This window comes from Engystomops pustulosus, chromosome 9 (assembly GCF_040894005.1).
Source record: "Engystomops pustulosus chromosome 9, aEngPut4.maternal, whole genome shotgun sequence".
NCBI lineage: Eukaryota > Metazoa > Chordata > Amphibia > Anura > Leptodactylidae > Engystomops > Engystomops pustulosus.
Window position 1 is genome coordinate 30,082,187 of NC_092419.1, and position 16,737 is coordinate 30,098,923.

Here is a 16,737-nt window from a genome sequence, read left to right on the forward strand (position 1 = left end):
CATTACCTGTGAACGTCATCATAGAGATAAGACGCCAGGGATTCTGGGAGAGCGTCGCTTTTCTTCTGGGTGTCCACCCTGCAGGGAAGGACAGAAAGATATTGTTATATTTCATGAGAATGTGATTTTTAGGTGAAAGGCTCATATACAGGTAAACAGATTAGAATTGTAAAAAGTGCAATTTAGCAGAATATTAGAATATTTTCAGAAATGGTGGAAATAAAAGACTTCAGGACTCATTAAAATACTGTATTTGGATAAGCCCCATTTATGAAATTTAGCGCAGATAAATAGGTGTTGTAGACTTTTATCCACCAATCAGAACCAAACTTTTATTTGCTAGAGCAAGTTACATAAAGAGGATGCAATTGGCTGCTGAGGAGACGAGGTTATTAGATACTAGGACAAACAAAACCCCAATACCATACAAATGGCGGGGATCCCTGGTGTTAGACTGCCAACAATCTGATATTCATGAACTAATGTACAGATCGGCCATCCATATTTTATAGCATGAAGAAATTTTATATTAAAAAGAGATTTTTGACTTACCTTTCTGTTCTTGTAGTCGCTGTATTTGTAGGGACTTCTGTTCTTGGCGCAGGTTTGGATACTGGTATTTCACTATTGCAACGAAAAGTAAGGATTTTAATATAATTCAAATGAAACGCAATTCTGTGAATAAATATGAGTTAAGATGATGATCCAATAAATAATGATTTTAACACTAAGTAGGGGGGGAGGGGGTTCCAAATGTCAGACCCCTACTTATCAAATAATGATTGTGTATCCAAAGGATAGGTCATCGGTATCAAAAATGTCCAGGGGACCAGACTACCCCTTTAAGCATCTAGCACATCAAATTTTTTTAGGAAAAGTTTGTGACTTTTTACTGAACTCATGAAATTGTTGGGGGGACTGGACATTCACACAACCAGCAAATTTACTACAGCTTACACAAGAAACTAGTTTCCCACATTCCAAAAACATATTTGCTTGCATCTTGCTGGCCATAACTTACTTTTCACCACGGATTATGGTGATCTTCCCTGGCTCTGGCTTGACAGCTGAAGTCCTGCTCTCTGTGTTGGTGCTCCATGATGTTAGTTGTGGGCTCTCCGGACGGTCTGTTACCCTGTAGAAAGCAGATAATGACGATGAGTTGGAATGAAGAAAGTGGTTGGATGGATGACCCCTTTAAGTATGAATAGTTTACTGTGGAACTAACCTGGTGGTTACTGTCTGTGATGTTGACTGTGTAGGTTGCCCTGATTTCCAATTTTTTTCAAACCTGGAATTGCAAAATAAATGTATATATCATCTTCAAGGTTCCCAATATTATATACAAGACTGTCTTAATAGTAATTTAATATAATGAGTTACTGTCACATGCAGAGGCGGATTAAGACTTCCATGGGCCCTGAGCTGTGTGAATATTATAGCCACTACAAGTTCCTTCATATGGTACTAAATCAGCTTCTTGTGGAATGAAGGATATGTTCCTTCTGTCTGCTTTCAATCTGCGGTTTCAGGACCTTTGGAGGACTTTCATAGGTCCTGAAATGGCTCTTGTATACATGTGTACTGAGAGCATGAGCAGATGTATGGGGATCTCATGGATGAAGGTCCTTCTCAGTCTAAAATTTGGTGGGTGGCTTGGCTGGCCATGAGTCTCCTAGAAGGCTTGGTCCCTGGGCTACGACCCAAACCACCTATATAATAGTCTACAACAGTTCACATGTTCTGTGTCTATGGCACTATAGAGATGTAAGGGCGCTGTCTTTCCTTTCCCCTTTCAACAGATTAGGGGATAACTTGCTGAGCCGTGGGTTCACAGTTCTACAAGACGTGCAACTCCATTAAGTTGAGGTACAAAGGATCTGTGAGGGTCCCACCACTGGGACCCACAGTGATCAGCAAGTTATCCACAGAAAACGTGTAATAATTGGCCTTTAAGAACTATTATGGCTGGCACTGTGGTTTCCATTGATAGCTGTAGCTGGCACTGTCCATGGGGCACACTGGATGGCGCTGTATATGTAACACTGTCATGGTGGAAGTATAACTGGCACTATTACAAGGCTTATTTACAGTAACAGCTAAAAATTTGTGTAAACCATGTTAGACTTCAGAGAATGAAATCACTCACACTCATTAGATCAATATAGACCGATGTATATGGGAGGGTCTCAACTTTTTCCTAATAGCCACAGTTGGAGGAAAAATGGATTGGGCTGTTGGATTTCAACATGCCTGATCTATTTGTTCTAACAGGGGAAAGGTCACTGCCAGAGTAGAAGAACCTACTCCCATCCCTATACACAGAACACATGCTTGGCCTAGCTGAACCGGCATGTGGAAGTAAAAATAGCATTTACCAGCTATGAAGTATGGCCACATAACGTTCTATGTGACCTTTTGCTTTCCAGGAGGTCTATTTGTTTGATCACTTATTATATTACAATTATTTGCTTTATATATCTTTGACCTTGTGTGGAAAAGTTCTAACAGTTTACAGATCCTTAGCCATAACCGGGGATGGTTTAACTCCCCAGCTTTAAAGGGGTATTCCAGGAATCAGCATAATTCATATACAAATGGGTACTCAAAATATAAGCTAATGTGTAATTAGTTGTTATTTGAAATTTTGCTCCCCTTAGCAGAAAATGCTGGTGACATAGACTGTAATGAAGAATTAAAATGCTACCGGCCCTTTAATCAGTCCGTTAATTTCCTCCGCGCGGTCCGTCGCAGAACAGAAGATGGACGCTGGTCACATGTCCACATCACATGTCCTGCACCTGCCTGGGCAGGTCATGTGATCACCACTATGTTTGGCTGTAGTCGGGTGGTTGCAGTGCATCCAGTATGGCCAGTGTGTGGTGATGGCAGTTACACATCATTACTATGGTAACAGAGCAAGAAAGCCTGTTACATCATCACTGGGAGCAGAGCATAACAGGGAGGAGGAGTTACTGAGAACTAAAGGATCATGGAACTTGTATTTTCCAGTGGCGGCCATCTTAGTGATAACTCCATCTACTTTAGAGAGGCCATAAATTTTGTAAATCATAAAATCAAACTATTTAAGCTCCATTTTGTGACTAATGACATTGAGTATTGTTGTATTCATTTATTTATATCATCATGGGTTTTTGTGTCAGATGTTCATATTCCCGGAATACCCCTTTAAGTTTAGTTGTCCAATTGATTTTTACCACTTATACAATTTCCGCTTTACACTTCCTAAATTACCTCACTTATCTATTATCGGGACCATTGATCCCTTAGACATGTGAGCCCCTATGGCTGAGACACTGGGGATTACCTGTGAACATCATCATAGAGATAGGACGCCAAGGATTCTGGGAGAGCGTCGCCCTTCTTCTGGGTCTCCACCCTGCAGGAGAAACACGTTCCTTAAGTTTTTCTATTCAAGTAAATTTGCAGGATAATCTAACTCTGTAGAGAGGGCTTGTCATTTTTTTAAACAATTATTTAAAAATTTCCTGACAAAAGTTACTTTTACCTCTCCTTTCTTGTAGTCACTGTGTTAGTAGTGATGTCTCTTTCTGCTGAAGGTTTGGATACAGGTTGTTCACTGCTGTCTCTAAAAATAAAGAAAAGATGTAAGGAAATAAGTTGATCTTATACATAATCTTGTGCCGCCATTTTGTGGAGGATTGTCACTTCCCAATGACATCATCAGGAGCGACAATCCTCCCCAAAATGTAGTTTGAATTCTGCTGGTGACTTTGCTCTGATCTGCTCAGTATAATGGAGCAGATCAGGATTTTGACATTCAAGTTTAGCCGAACTCAGTCGAGCCCAAATTTCAATAGGTTTGCTCATCACTAATAATTATTTGTTTCATATTGAACTATCATTATTTTTTCCTTTTTTTTGCTTTTAGAGCTAAGCGAATCATCCATGAACTGTTGAAGCTTTGCTGAATTTGTAATAAGCAGCGGGTTGTGAACTTTGGGCCACACAATAGGGGTGTTATCTCCAGGGCGGATTAATATTATAGCCCCTATAATAATGGTATTTACTTCTTACTTATGCTATTACTCAAGCTTCTTGAGGAATGGAGTCTGCGCCCCTTCTGCCTCCTTTCAGTCTGTGGTTTCAGGACCTGTGGAGGACCTTCAAAGGTCCTGAAATGGCTCTTGTATACATGTGTACTGAGAGCTGGCCAAAAGTATTAGGATTTCATGGATGAAGGCCATTCTCAGTATAAAATCTGGTGGGCGGTTTGGGTGGCCCCCTAGAAGCCTTGGGCCCTGGGCTACTGCCCAAAATGCCTATATTATAATCCGCTACTGGTTACCTCTCCAGTATTCACCCTTTAACAGCGGAGAGGTTGCAAGGGTCCTTGCTCTTGTGGTCTTTCCAGTGAGGATAGCAGCAGGCCCAGTGGGCACAGTGTCACCGGTACATGGTACCAAGGGGTGAGAAAGCAGGCAGAGGGTTGTGGCAGGCAGCACAGGATCAGAGTACAAGCTGGGGTTGTGTACAAAGCTCAGATCAAGAACAGTACAGAACAAAATGGGAGTCAAACACAGGTAGAAAATAGAGAAAAAAGATACCGTACAGCAGGACTAGTCAGACTAAGAACCTTTGCTCAGGCGCTGGGAAGTAGAGCATGCTGGGCTATATAGCTACTGATGCGGGCTGAGAAGGGGAGAGAGACGCCGCCCGCACCCTAAGGGAGCTGGACGTGCAAGAATGCCTGACAATCTTGCTCCAATTTTCCTGGATACTGGTATAAAATATTTTTTATTTCATGAAAAATTCTCATGTTTTTTATTTTCTAAGAATTTTTCATTTTCTAAGCTCTGGGATAAATGACAGTACAAGTCGCCATATTAATTGAGTTGTCCAAAGCGAAACAGGATAAAATTTTTATTTGATTCAGTACCTGAAAAATGCACTAAATCTCAAAATCCATAAATAGATTGGCTCATCTCTTATTATTTTCTACTTTCGAGGGAAATTCACATGGGACAGATGTTGTTTCTGAATTTCACCAAAAGGGGGCAGTGCAATTCTTCACTATACATAAATATAAGGTAGGGCAGATTTATCAAGCTGTGTAAAAGTAAGAATGGTCTTAGTTGCCCATGGGAACCAATTATAGCTCAGCTTTCATTTTACCAGTGCTCATGAATATTTTTAAGGGTGGCTGTGATTGGTGGCCATGGGCAACTAAGAACATTCTTACTTTTTAACAGCTTGATAAATCTGCCCCACGGTCTCCACCTTGCGGTACGCGGTTCAAGTCTGAACCAGGAGTTAACATAACACAGATTTATTATAACTTCTACTACATTGTTTGCCTTCAAAAATGGCTAATTTCTGTAGGTAACTTTCTGCTGTAAATCTGATTTGAATCTGTGGTGCCTCTTTTAGCCACATTTGCCTGCAGGTCACAGGACATTAAGACTTTCATTGTTATTATGGAGACTTTATGTGACATTCTCCACATTCCTCACTCTATGGATTTTCCCATTGGGCTCCTTCAGGCATTGGGGCCAAGGTGCAATTGTGAATTTATGATGTGTACTGTATGTATCAGTCAAAAATTCTGTATAAGGAATGGAAATTATAATAGTCATTCAATAGGTGATATACATGTCAGATAACAGACCTTTCATCTGTGACCACTGTGATCTTTGCAGCAGCGGGTTTTATGGTTGAGGTATTGCTCTCCACAGTGTTGCTTGTAGAATAAGATGTTAGTTTGGGGCTATTGCTTCTTTCAGTTCTGTAAAAAAAAAAATTAGAGTTTTGTGTTGTTTTTGACTATATATAAATATATATATATATATGTAAGGGGTTATTTATCTTATTTCCCCCTTCTCTGCGCTCTTTCTGCGCCTGTTGTGAGTCTACCGGTATTTTTTGCACCTCGTTTGTCTTTGTTGTTTTGGCTCTTTGTCAAATGCAGGGGTTTTTTGCTCAAATTTTAGAAAGGAGCAATTTGTTGCGCAAATCATACCATTGCCTTTCCTAAGCCTGGTCAGGACTGGCGATAATAGTATAATAAATCAGGCGCAAACATCTGGAAAGAGGCGCAATGTAATGAGAAATATGGCGCAACAACTCACGGCAAATTGAGGTGTAATATTCTAAATAAAAGTGCAAAATAGGCGCAAAACAGCCATTACGCAGCAAAAAGGCGCAAAAATACCAATGGAAGGCAAAGATAAATGACCCCTATAATGTATTAAGAACATCAGCCACCATAAAGACTATAAGCTACATAAACAACAAAAGTAACTAAAGGGTTACATGGGGTCCTGCTTTCTGACTCTTGATAAAATATGGCAGCCACATTGGAGTAGCTCAACTTTTTTGTCTCACTCTTATACCCAGGATAAGTTCTCCACTGGACCACAAGGACAAAGCAGGTCCCTCTGGACCATAAAGGATTAGTGTGAATAATTACATAACTACTACATAATCTACTATCAAGAACAGCTTTATACATGTCCTACTACTAGGTGTTACTACTATATAGTTATATATACTAGAGACCCATATATTATAAATTATTAACACTTACCCTGATGGGGTCGTTCGTGAGGGGGGCGTTGTTTGCTTTGGTTGTGTCTCTTTCCAGTGGTCTTCAGACCTAGACGAAACAAAGAATTGGGGTAAAACAACATGAAACTGTGAGTAAAAGAAGTTATTATCTTAATATTAACACTTTTTCCTTACAATTAGAAAAATATTAACCAATAGAATCCATATTGTGGGGTGAATAAACTAAAGAACCCCTAAAATAGTCATTATTTTGACTGAATTACAAAATGTACCTTTTGTTATCATCGTATAGATAAGAAGACAGGGTTTTTGGCAGCGTTTGACTCTTCTTGGTTGGACTGGTTGCTTCGTCTTGTATTTGCACCCTAAAGGAAGGGGAAAAAAGACATACAAGTTCATAGAATGTTTAAAAAAAACTTGAACAAAAAGATATTAACCCAGCAAGATCAAGGTCATCTTCTAATAAGTTAATAAGTTAATCAACAGAAAGGAACGAAAAACTATTTGCCATTTTGGTAAGCAACAATGCTTGATGGGGTAGGGCTGGAGGCACATCTATAGGTAATGAGTCACCCCATCAGTGTGGGATCTTTTTGCCAGAAGTGATTTTAGCCAAGTCATGCCATAACGTTCTACTAGACCAGTGGTGGCGAACCTATGGCACGGGTGCCAGAGGTGGCACTCAGAGCCCTTTCTATGGGCACCCGGGACATCGCCCCAGCACACCAGACAGAACTCAAAAAATCTTCTTGCAGTTGCAAGCCACTTAAAAAATGCTGTTTTCAGCCATATTTTTATACTTGCTTCTCTACTTAGAACTGTAGGAAGAGGGAGAATGAGTAGACAGGGACAAATTATCTTTGGAGGATTCTCTGTGTACAGAGGGACACTTGAAAGAAGCTAAATTTATGCAAATGTTGCATCTTTCTACTGTGCTGCTGTCCTCAGGAGGCCAATCTGATTGAAAGTTGTTGAAGAACAAGGAGCAATAAGTTACTGCTTTAATTTTTGTTGGCACCTAGCCATAGATAAGGGGGGTTTGGGTTGTAGTTTGGGCACTCGGTCGCTAAAAGGTTTGCCATCACTGTACTAGACTAAAGAGACATATTTTAGCAAAATATTTATGCACCGATTTAGAAAAGACTCAGGTATTACCATGTAATCGGAGCAGAGCCCAGAGCTGAGAAACTTTAAGAAAGCCTTTCTTTATATTGTTTTTCAACTAAGATGGCCATTAAATTAGTATCCGGATGGCCAGAGGAACCAGAGGACAACAAGGAAGGCCCAATATCTAACCTAATACGACCAGAGATACAGCAGGAGACCCTATTTGAAGGATTCTATTAACTATTTCCTAAGGGAAGATGAAGGGTGGACCTCCAGAATAATTATATCTGATGGTTCCAGGGGAACCCCAGTGTCACTCCCAATAAATGTACATTTTTCCAAAAGTTGGAACATGAAACCCCATTCTATGGGGCTTATTTACTAATGGTTCACAGACGCATTTTCGTCGGATTTTCCAACATTTTCGAGGATTGCATGAATGTGCCAGGTATTGTGTCGCATGCGATCGGATTGTGACGTGGCTGCGCTGGCTTTCATGTAACAGAGGTCCGGGGGTGTGCTGTCGGACGATCCGACTGATTCGGACTGAGCGCGGGATTTAAGATTCAGTTTGTGTCGCAAGATAATGCACTTACATGCGCCGGGAAGAAGAAGGTGAACTCCTGCGGACCTGAGCGGGGAAGCAACACATGCAGGATATCGGGTGCACGATCTAAGTGAATCGTGGCAGAGAGCATGATCGTCGGACAATCTGTGAACCGGGTATGTAAATGTGACCCTATATGTCCTTTGATGGCCAGAGCACGCAGATTGGAACAAAAAGTGAGAATGACGGGGCTGGTTCATCTACCAGCTACATTACTAGCCCTATAGTTTCATAGTTTTCAACCATAGTTTATATGGTTGAAAAAAGACACTTGTCCATCAAGTTCAACCAAGGAAGGGAAGGGATAACTTTTCCAAGCCCAGACAACTGACCATTGGTCTTCAAACTAACCATTAGTGGCCAAAAACCTGTTGAAGGACCTTAGGTACATGGCCATTTGCATTGGATTCCCTACTTATTGCAGAGGTATTGTATTGCAGGACAGATAAGTAAACCCATTTTTTAATTAGGAATTTGCTAAAAGAGTACATAAGAATGAGTTCTGCAAACTGGGGCACCCTTCTCAAGCTAAAGTGGAGGTATATGTCGTCAATGAATAAAAACCCTAAAAATAATTTTGATAATGTAACTTATGATAATATTTAAATTACACAAATAAATCATCTCACCTTGTTGCCACAAATGGTGAAGTTGTTTCCGAAGCTCCAATCCTGGAATACAATTTAGCAGAATTTAGCAGAATGCAATTTGACATTTAATAGGCGATTACATGTAGGTAAAAAACAACAACCAATGACTGTTTCTAATTTGGCATTTTTCTTTTACATTTTAGAAGTTCATTTTTGTCTCTCCTTTTTTTTTTTATTCTGACACTTTGCTTTTTTCCATTAATTTCAACAGGGATGATGACTTGCAATAACGTACAGCTCCAGGTCTCAGTAGGCCCCTGGGTGACAGAGTCTCAGTGGGCCCCTTTGCAGTGAACTCACTTGGCAGCATTAAAAATTCAGAAACTAAAACTTTCTCCTGTTCCCTAAAATATTTCCTAGTTTATCAGACCAGCCCCCTCATGGTTATTTTATATAAGCCTCACTCACACCCTATGGATTCATTAGATACAGCCCCCCTCACCTCCATGGATTCCTTATGTACAGCCTCATGTGGGCCCCCCAGCAGCTCTGGGCCCTGACACTTGCCAAGGTATGCCCAGTGCTGGTGCCGGCCCTGCCTGCAAGAAGGGCTGCGGGAGAGGGTCAGTGGACCCCCATTTTCAAGATTGGATGTGGACCCCAGAGGTGTACATTTGTTTTGTGAAAGCAAGGGTGCACCTGACATCCCTTGGGTTAGGTTACTTACATTCAAGACTAAGAATAATATACCAAACTAAGACAATAAATTGCATCTTTATCTTTGCTTCAAACTCACCCGCTGTTCCTTTTAGCTGCAGATAAGACATAGGAACGGTCCTTCGGAGATGTATTTCTTAGTACACTGCTGGCCTGTTCAGTCCTTGTAACAGCAAACAAGATGCAATGACAACATACAATGATCATCAAAACATACCGTGTCGAAAATACATAGGGGCACATTTACTAAGGGTCCATCGGACGCATTTCCATTGGGTTTCGCCATTTTTTTCCCGATTTGCCCTGAATTGCTCCGGGTTTTTTTGCGCACGCAATTAGATTGTGCCGCACCGGCGCTGTCTTGCATGCGACTCAAATCGGGGGGCGTGAACGGCGGAAAACCCGACTGATTCGGACAAACCGCGGAATTTAAAAACCAAATGGTGTCGCAAGATCAGCCCTCATGTGCACCGGGAAGGAGATGGTGAACTCCGGCGGACCTCAGCGGGGGAAGTGACACATGCAGGAAATTGGACACATGATCTTATTGAATCACGGCAGATCCGAATCCTCGTCGGACATTCCGGATCGGTGGCGTCAACGGGACGGGTAAGTAAATGTTCCCCATAGTGTAGAATTGGTATTGAGGTTTCTGGAAGCAATGCTTACCTTATGAATTGTTCCTGGTGTGTATAAGGTGTTTCATCATCTGACAGATCTACAGATTTGTTCCTTACATTATATGGTGCCCTGTCCAAAATAGTATAAACATTAATATATCATCTACCAAAAATTACAACCCCAAATTGTCAGACATAGAAATCCTCACTTGCCAATTACCATATATACTTGAGTATAAGCCTAGTTTTTCAGCACAAAAATATGTGCTGAAAACCCAAACTCGGCTTATATTCGAGTAAAAAAAAATAGATTTTCCCAGGTTTTTGTGGTAAAATTGGGGACCTCGGCTTATACTTGGGTCGGCTTATACTCGAGTATATACGAGGTAATTTAAAAAAATATTCCTTTTATGGCATCTTCCATGCCTTATTATTGATTATCCTGATTGGCTACTGTGCACCAAAGCAGAATATGTCTTATATAAATAATAACCACATTGCAGAGGGACAACTTACAATTTCTTGTATTCCTCAGTGGACATCTTGTGGCCTGACACGGTGGGGACTCTTGGGAGACTGTTTGATGTCCGAGGCTGAACATTGGTGCTGTAACTGAGATATTAACATATATGGGTTACACACATGGACTTTTCTCTTCTCAAAGAATATATATGCTAGAAAAGCTTCACTTTACAGGGAGCGTCTTGTTCTTTAATACAACAGTAAACATCCCTCTTTATCTTGGTGCAGGATATTAACAGGGTAGAGAAGCTGAGGTCAGTGATTTATAGGTTTGTATGATTTGGAGAAGGATCTCTGAGTTAGAAAATTGAGAAAATCCTGTCAGGACTCCTACAAGAGACAGTAAGAGTCCTGGTTCCACCACCCACAAATAATGATTGACAAGTTTCCCTCTATTGTATGGGTAGCACGGTAGCTTAGTGGTTAGCATTTCAGCCTTGCAGCGCTGGGGACCTGGGTTCAAGTTCCCGAGTCAACATCTGCAAAGAGTCTGTATGTTTTCTCCGTGTTTTCGTGGGTTTCTTCCAGGTCCTCCGCTTTCCTCCCACACTCCAAAACATACTGGTAGGTTGATTAGATTGTAAGCCCCATTGGGGACAGGAACTGATTTGGCACTATATATTAACCAATTATCAGTATGTATATACATGAGGTTTCCATCCTATATGGTCAGAGTAACCAGGACTCTCACTGTATCTCCTAGGAGTCCAGCAAAGATTTACAAAGTTTTTTTTTCCTTCAAAATCCAGCACCTAATGCCGTAATCTAATATATGTCAGGGCATGGATTCTCTTCCATAACCAGTTCTAATATATACTAGTGGAAGTAATTTGTGAACATTAAGAGGTTTTATCATGAACAAAGCTCTACAGAATAGAGCTTATGATCACTGATGGTCCAAATGCTGAGAACCTCCAAAGAGACGTCACTTGTGTGGTAGTGGTAGCTCTCACTCATGTGCCATTCTCTCCATTCACTTCCACAAAACTAACCATGTGGTTATCTTGGTCGATCTTATAGTGGTGTATAGAGTGCAGGTCTCAGATGTGCTCCACTACTCCTGTCATACAGAGGTCTCCGTTTTCCCTGCTTTCATAATGGCTGGTAGACCTACAGGTTGGCACCAACATCCACATACTTATCACGTATCCTAAGAACTGACCATGAGAAAACCACTTCAATAGAGCGATATACAGGCATGCAGAGAAAATAATTATTACCTCTTCTGGAATCCATTGAAAGAAGATGGGCTCTTGACTTGTGAGACGGCATTAACTGGTTGTCCTCTGTAGAGAAACATACATTTTATTCATGTCATTAGTTATTAGCTATGAACAAACCATAAAATACAGATGACAATCTAAATTGTGGGCACATAGAGCTGATATGTAATACTATGACTAGTCCTTGGCCGGTAGTGGACTAGTGGACTAATGGACTAAAGATGCCATGACTACTAGTGGTGGATTATGGTTCACCATGTAAAATTTAGAATTTTCCTGGAGAACGGTGACCTCTTACTATTCAAATTACATAAACATTGCTAAACCAAAAGGTTTTCTCAAAGACTTTGTGTACTTGGCTTCCCATGAATGAGACCAAACTATGAGATTTTAGAGGTCCATGGATTGCTCCCATGGTCCATTATTTTGTAGGAAACTTGAAACTTCCCCCAACTTGGGGCACATTTACTAAGACTAGTGCAAATGGTACTATGTGCAGTTTGCCTGTGCTTAGTGCAGAGAAATCCTGAATCTGGTGCCCGTTCTTCATGAATCTGGCGCTTGCTGCACTTTTAGTGCGCCACTTTTTTTTGGTGCACCTTTAACATAGGGCATGCAATATAATTCTGTTAAATCTGGCGCACAGTCCGACTGAGCACCGGAACGCTTCCTTCAGTGTCCCATGATGACTAGTGTAGCTGGGCCACAAAAGGGTCATAAATTTGGCGCAGAAACTTCTTAAATATCTGTGCCAGCAGTTTGCACTAGAAAGAACGTGTAAAATCCACATGAAACTGGTGCACGGCCCTTAGTGAATGTGCCCTACTACTTTTAATTGTCAGGTCTTGCTTTGTAGCTGGCAACTGCTGCCCCCTATCTTGCTGCAGTTGCTGCTGCCTGAGGCAAGACACTCAACTTGCCTCATAGCTGGTGCAACCTTGGGTTGATATGTCTAACTTTTGTCTACTATTGAAGTGAACATACCTTATAATGTAGGAAGGAGTCGTCCTGTAAACAAAAAGCAGCTTCTTTAAAACTAGTACAGAACAAATATACACAAAGAACCTGAGACTAAAGTGTATTGCAATTTATAATATGTAATGCATTTTACATTTACAGTACCATAAATAACATGGTGTTTTCTAAAATTGGATTACTTTAAGGAAATCTACCATTTGATTTGATGCACTATGAACCAAAAGATAGCTTGAGAATGGTGTAGCTACACTGATGCAGAAACATAACTTGTTTAATCCCTGAGTGGTTTTGCTGAAAAAACAATTATAACATGCAGGATCTTGGGAAAGCTGGATTGCCGTCAGCCTGCACTTTACACGGAGCCTCCAGAACTATCCAGACTTGACCAATCAATCTTAGCTGGACCACACGGCAGCTAGGGGTTAGTGCAGTGATTGATTACTTCTGCCTGTCAGGCACATCACAGTGATTACATTGCTCCTTCCTTCCTCTCCCACTGATGTCAGCTCACCAGGGTGTGAGCTCTGTGAAGGAGCAGGATGAAGGAGCTGTACAAGAGCAGAAAGGTGTGGGCTGAGAGCTGAGGAGTCTGCAGTACAGACAAGTCACATCTTGCTTTTTTAACTGCATCTAAACCAAAGCCCAACCCCTGGGACTACACAGAGGATTCTGTATGGAAGCCAGATAAGTTATAACAATCAATTATATTCATAGTTTATACGGTTGAAAAAAGACACTTGTCCATCAAGTTCAACCAAGGAAGGGTAGGGATTGGATGAGGAAGGGATTTAGGGGAAACAATTCTATATAACATAACAATCAATGTTATTTAGGTGTAAAAAGGCATCTAGACCCTTCTTGAAGCTCTCCGCTGTCCCTGCTGTGACCAGCGCCTGAGGCAGGCTATTCCACAGATTGACAGTTCTCATAGCAAAGACGCCCTGTCGCCTCCGGTGATTAAACCTTGTTTTCTCCAGACGGAGACAGTGCCCCCTCGTCTTTTGATTTGATTTAATCTGAAACAACTTCCCACCATATTTTTTGTATGGACCGTTCATGTATTTATATAAATGAATCATGTCCCCTCGTAGTCGTCTCTTTTCCAGACTAAATAAATCTAGTTGTTTTAATCTTTCCTCATAACAAAAACCCTCCATACCCCTTATCATTTTTGTGACTCTACATTGAACCCTCTCCAGCTCCAGGGCATCCTTTTTATGGACCGGTGCCCAGAACTGGACAGCATATTCCAGATGTGGCCCAACCAATGCCTTGTATAGTGGTAATATTACATCCCTATCACGAGAGTCCATACCACTTTTGATACATGACAAGATCCTACTAGCTTTAGAGGCAGCTGATTGACATTGCATGCTGTTATTCAATTTATGATCTACTAGTACCCCCAGGTCCTTCTCAACAAGGGACTCTCCCAGATTTACTCCCCCAAGGACATATTTTGCCTTTGGATTATTGGCCCCAGGTGCATAACCTTACATTTATCCACATTAAACCTCATTTGCCAAGTGGATGACCAAACATTCAGTTTGTCCAAGTCACCCTGCAGCCTATGAACATCCTCCATAGACTGTATTACACTACACAGTTTGGTGTCATCTGCAAAAATAGACTCAGTGCTATTAATTCCTACCTCTATATCATTAATAAATATATTAGCTTTGTACACATTGATTTTGTTGAACTTAGATTGGATAATGCCTACATTCAGCCAGTCTAGTATATTACAGGATGCATGTCCTGCACTGGCACCACCCAAGTCAGACGTTTTCTCTTCTATTGTATAAACGAAGCTAAAAAACCTATTAAGTATCTCCGCCTTCTCTTGGTCTCCAGTCACCGATGCCCCATTTTCAGAATAAAGGGGTCCAACCTGTTCTGACCCATGTTTTTTGCATTGATATACCTAAAAAATTTCTTGGGATTTGTTTTGCTATCTTTAGCTACCTGTCTTTCATTTTGTATTTTGGCTGATTTGATTTCTTTTTTGCAGATTTTGGTAAGTTTTTTGTAAGTATTGAAAGCCTCAGGTGACCCGTCAGATTAATATTTTTTAAATGCCCTCTTTTTCTCATTAATTGCCCTTTTAACTGTAGCTGTAAGCCACGCGGGGTGTAATCTAGCCCGTTTATACTTGTTACCTATTGGAATAAATTTAGAAGTATAAAAACCCAGGATAGATTTGAATTTCTCCCATTTAACATTAGTATCACCATGTGACAGTATCTGATCCCAGTCTATATCCTGTATTGCAGCCCTGAATTTTTGGAAATTAGCCCTCTTAAAATTCAAAGTTTTCGATTTTCCCACCTGTTTCTGGTTTTTAAAGTTTAATCGGAAAATGATTATATTATGATCGCTGTTCCCAAGGGGTTCCCGGATACTGACATTTTGGACAATCTCCTCATTGTTAGAAATCACATAATTGTTTTTTCAGCAAAACTCAGCACCGGCATTAAACAAGATATGTTTTTGCATCAGTGTAGCTACAGGTATGTTTGGTTCATACTGCATAAAAGCAAATGGTAGTTTTCCTTTAAGTTCATATATATATATTAATCCAGTTGTACAAAGTCAACCTTTGAACCAATGTGATTTATACAAATTGTACATATATTAAGTTACCCGTATTCATCATGAGTTACAACCTTTATAATACTTTGGAGCTGAATTCCATGATTCAGCTTGAAAAAATACCCAAACTCATTGACAGAAATCCCCGTTACTGCTCTCCTGTAAAGCAGTGGGGCAGTTTTTCCCACATCACATTATCATACTGGGATTGCAGAACAATAAGTTACCGGGCCAAGCCATATAAAGCCCTGATGGATGCAGATTTGTGAATCCAGCTCTGAAGTAATGGGGATACGTTATGCAATATGATAGACATACTGAAGTATAAACTATGTTTCATCTGAAATATTACTTGCAGCAAACCAGATGAAATAAAACAGGTTCCGTTGAGAGAATCTGCGAAATATTTTGGTAGTTATGTACACAGAGGTGTGGTGGAAAATGTCTCTTAAGCCCAGATACATGACACAACTACAGTAAAATGCAGTTCATAACAAAAAGTTATAACACATCATGTCACATAATGTCACATTATCACACAGGCAGTACATACTATAGCCGCAAAAAATCTTTCTTGATGCTGCTCACATATTAGTCAGTGACCTCTAAAATTTTTAACAAATTTCTAAACTTTAGGCACCCAGATGACTTCTGCTGAATATCCATGCTCTATAAGTAACAGATGGGCCATTCCAACTCACAACAGTATAACATATTTAGTCAGGGGGCTGCATTTGTAGAGTACAGTTATATAAAATTCTGAGAATTTTGTAATACTCTATTTTCCCTGCGGGGGCACTGCAGGAGAATTGAACATTTGCATCAAGATTCCGTCTACTGTGATCACCTTATATCGATAATCTTTGTATCAAAAATGTAGCAGCTAATACATTTAAAGACCATATGGGGATCACATGTCATTTACCTGATAAGAGAGAGTTACATTAACAGGCAATGGTCACTTGTACTTACCTGCTTCCAGTGGTGGATGGAGGTGGAGATGTTGTAGATGGAGACCTGTTTGTTTCATTCGAACTATAAGAAAACTGCCTAATAAAAAATAACAAAAAATACATTAATGGTATGTGCTAAATAGTATATAATTCTATGGTTGTCACAAGGTTTTGTTATGATAAAGCTAGAAATGTTGGCCTTCCAATATTTTAGGAGGCCAACATTCTAAGGCAGGCTTCACATCACGTTTTGTGTCATAAGTTGTAAGGACACGTCAG

At 40.4% G+C, this 16,737-nt stretch overlaps 1 protein-coding gene across 5 annotated transcripts in view; it reads right to left on the reverse strand.

The window, feature by feature from the left end:
* Positions 1-16,737, reverse strand: part of ZNF185 (zinc finger protein 185 with LIM domain) — a 90,514-nt gene that overhangs the window by 39,739 nt on the left and 34,038 nt on the right. For all 5 annotated transcript variants that reach the window (XM_072123070.1, XM_072123069.1, XM_072123067.1 and 2 more), the window contains exons 5-20: positions 16,478-16,555; positions 12,920-12,943; positions 11,933-11,998; positions 10,707-10,802; positions 10,240-10,320; positions 9,650-9,733; positions 8,893-8,934; positions 6,822-6,914; positions 6,569-6,637; positions 5,651-5,767; positions 3,530-3,610; positions 3,329-3,400; positions 1,229-1,291; positions 1,022-1,135; positions 553-624; positions 7-78 (exon numbers count right to left, since the gene is read on the reverse strand). In XM_072123070.1, coding sequence (XP_071979171.1) covers positions 7-78; positions 553-624; positions 1,022-1,135; positions 1,229-1,291; positions 3,329-3,400; positions 3,530-3,610; positions 5,651-5,767; positions 6,569-6,637; positions 6,822-6,914; positions 8,893-8,934; positions 9,650-9,733; positions 10,240-10,320; positions 10,707-10,802; positions 11,933-11,998; positions 12,920-12,943; positions 16,478-16,555 — 1,224 coding nt within the window. The remainder of the gene's footprint in view (positions 1-6; positions 79-552; positions 625-1,021; positions 1,136-1,228; positions 1,292-3,328; positions 3,401-3,529; positions 3,611-5,650; positions 5,768-6,568; positions 6,638-6,821; positions 6,915-8,892; positions 8,935-9,649; positions 9,734-10,239; positions 10,321-10,706; positions 10,803-11,932; positions 11,999-12,919; positions 12,944-16,477; positions 16,556-16,737) is intronic.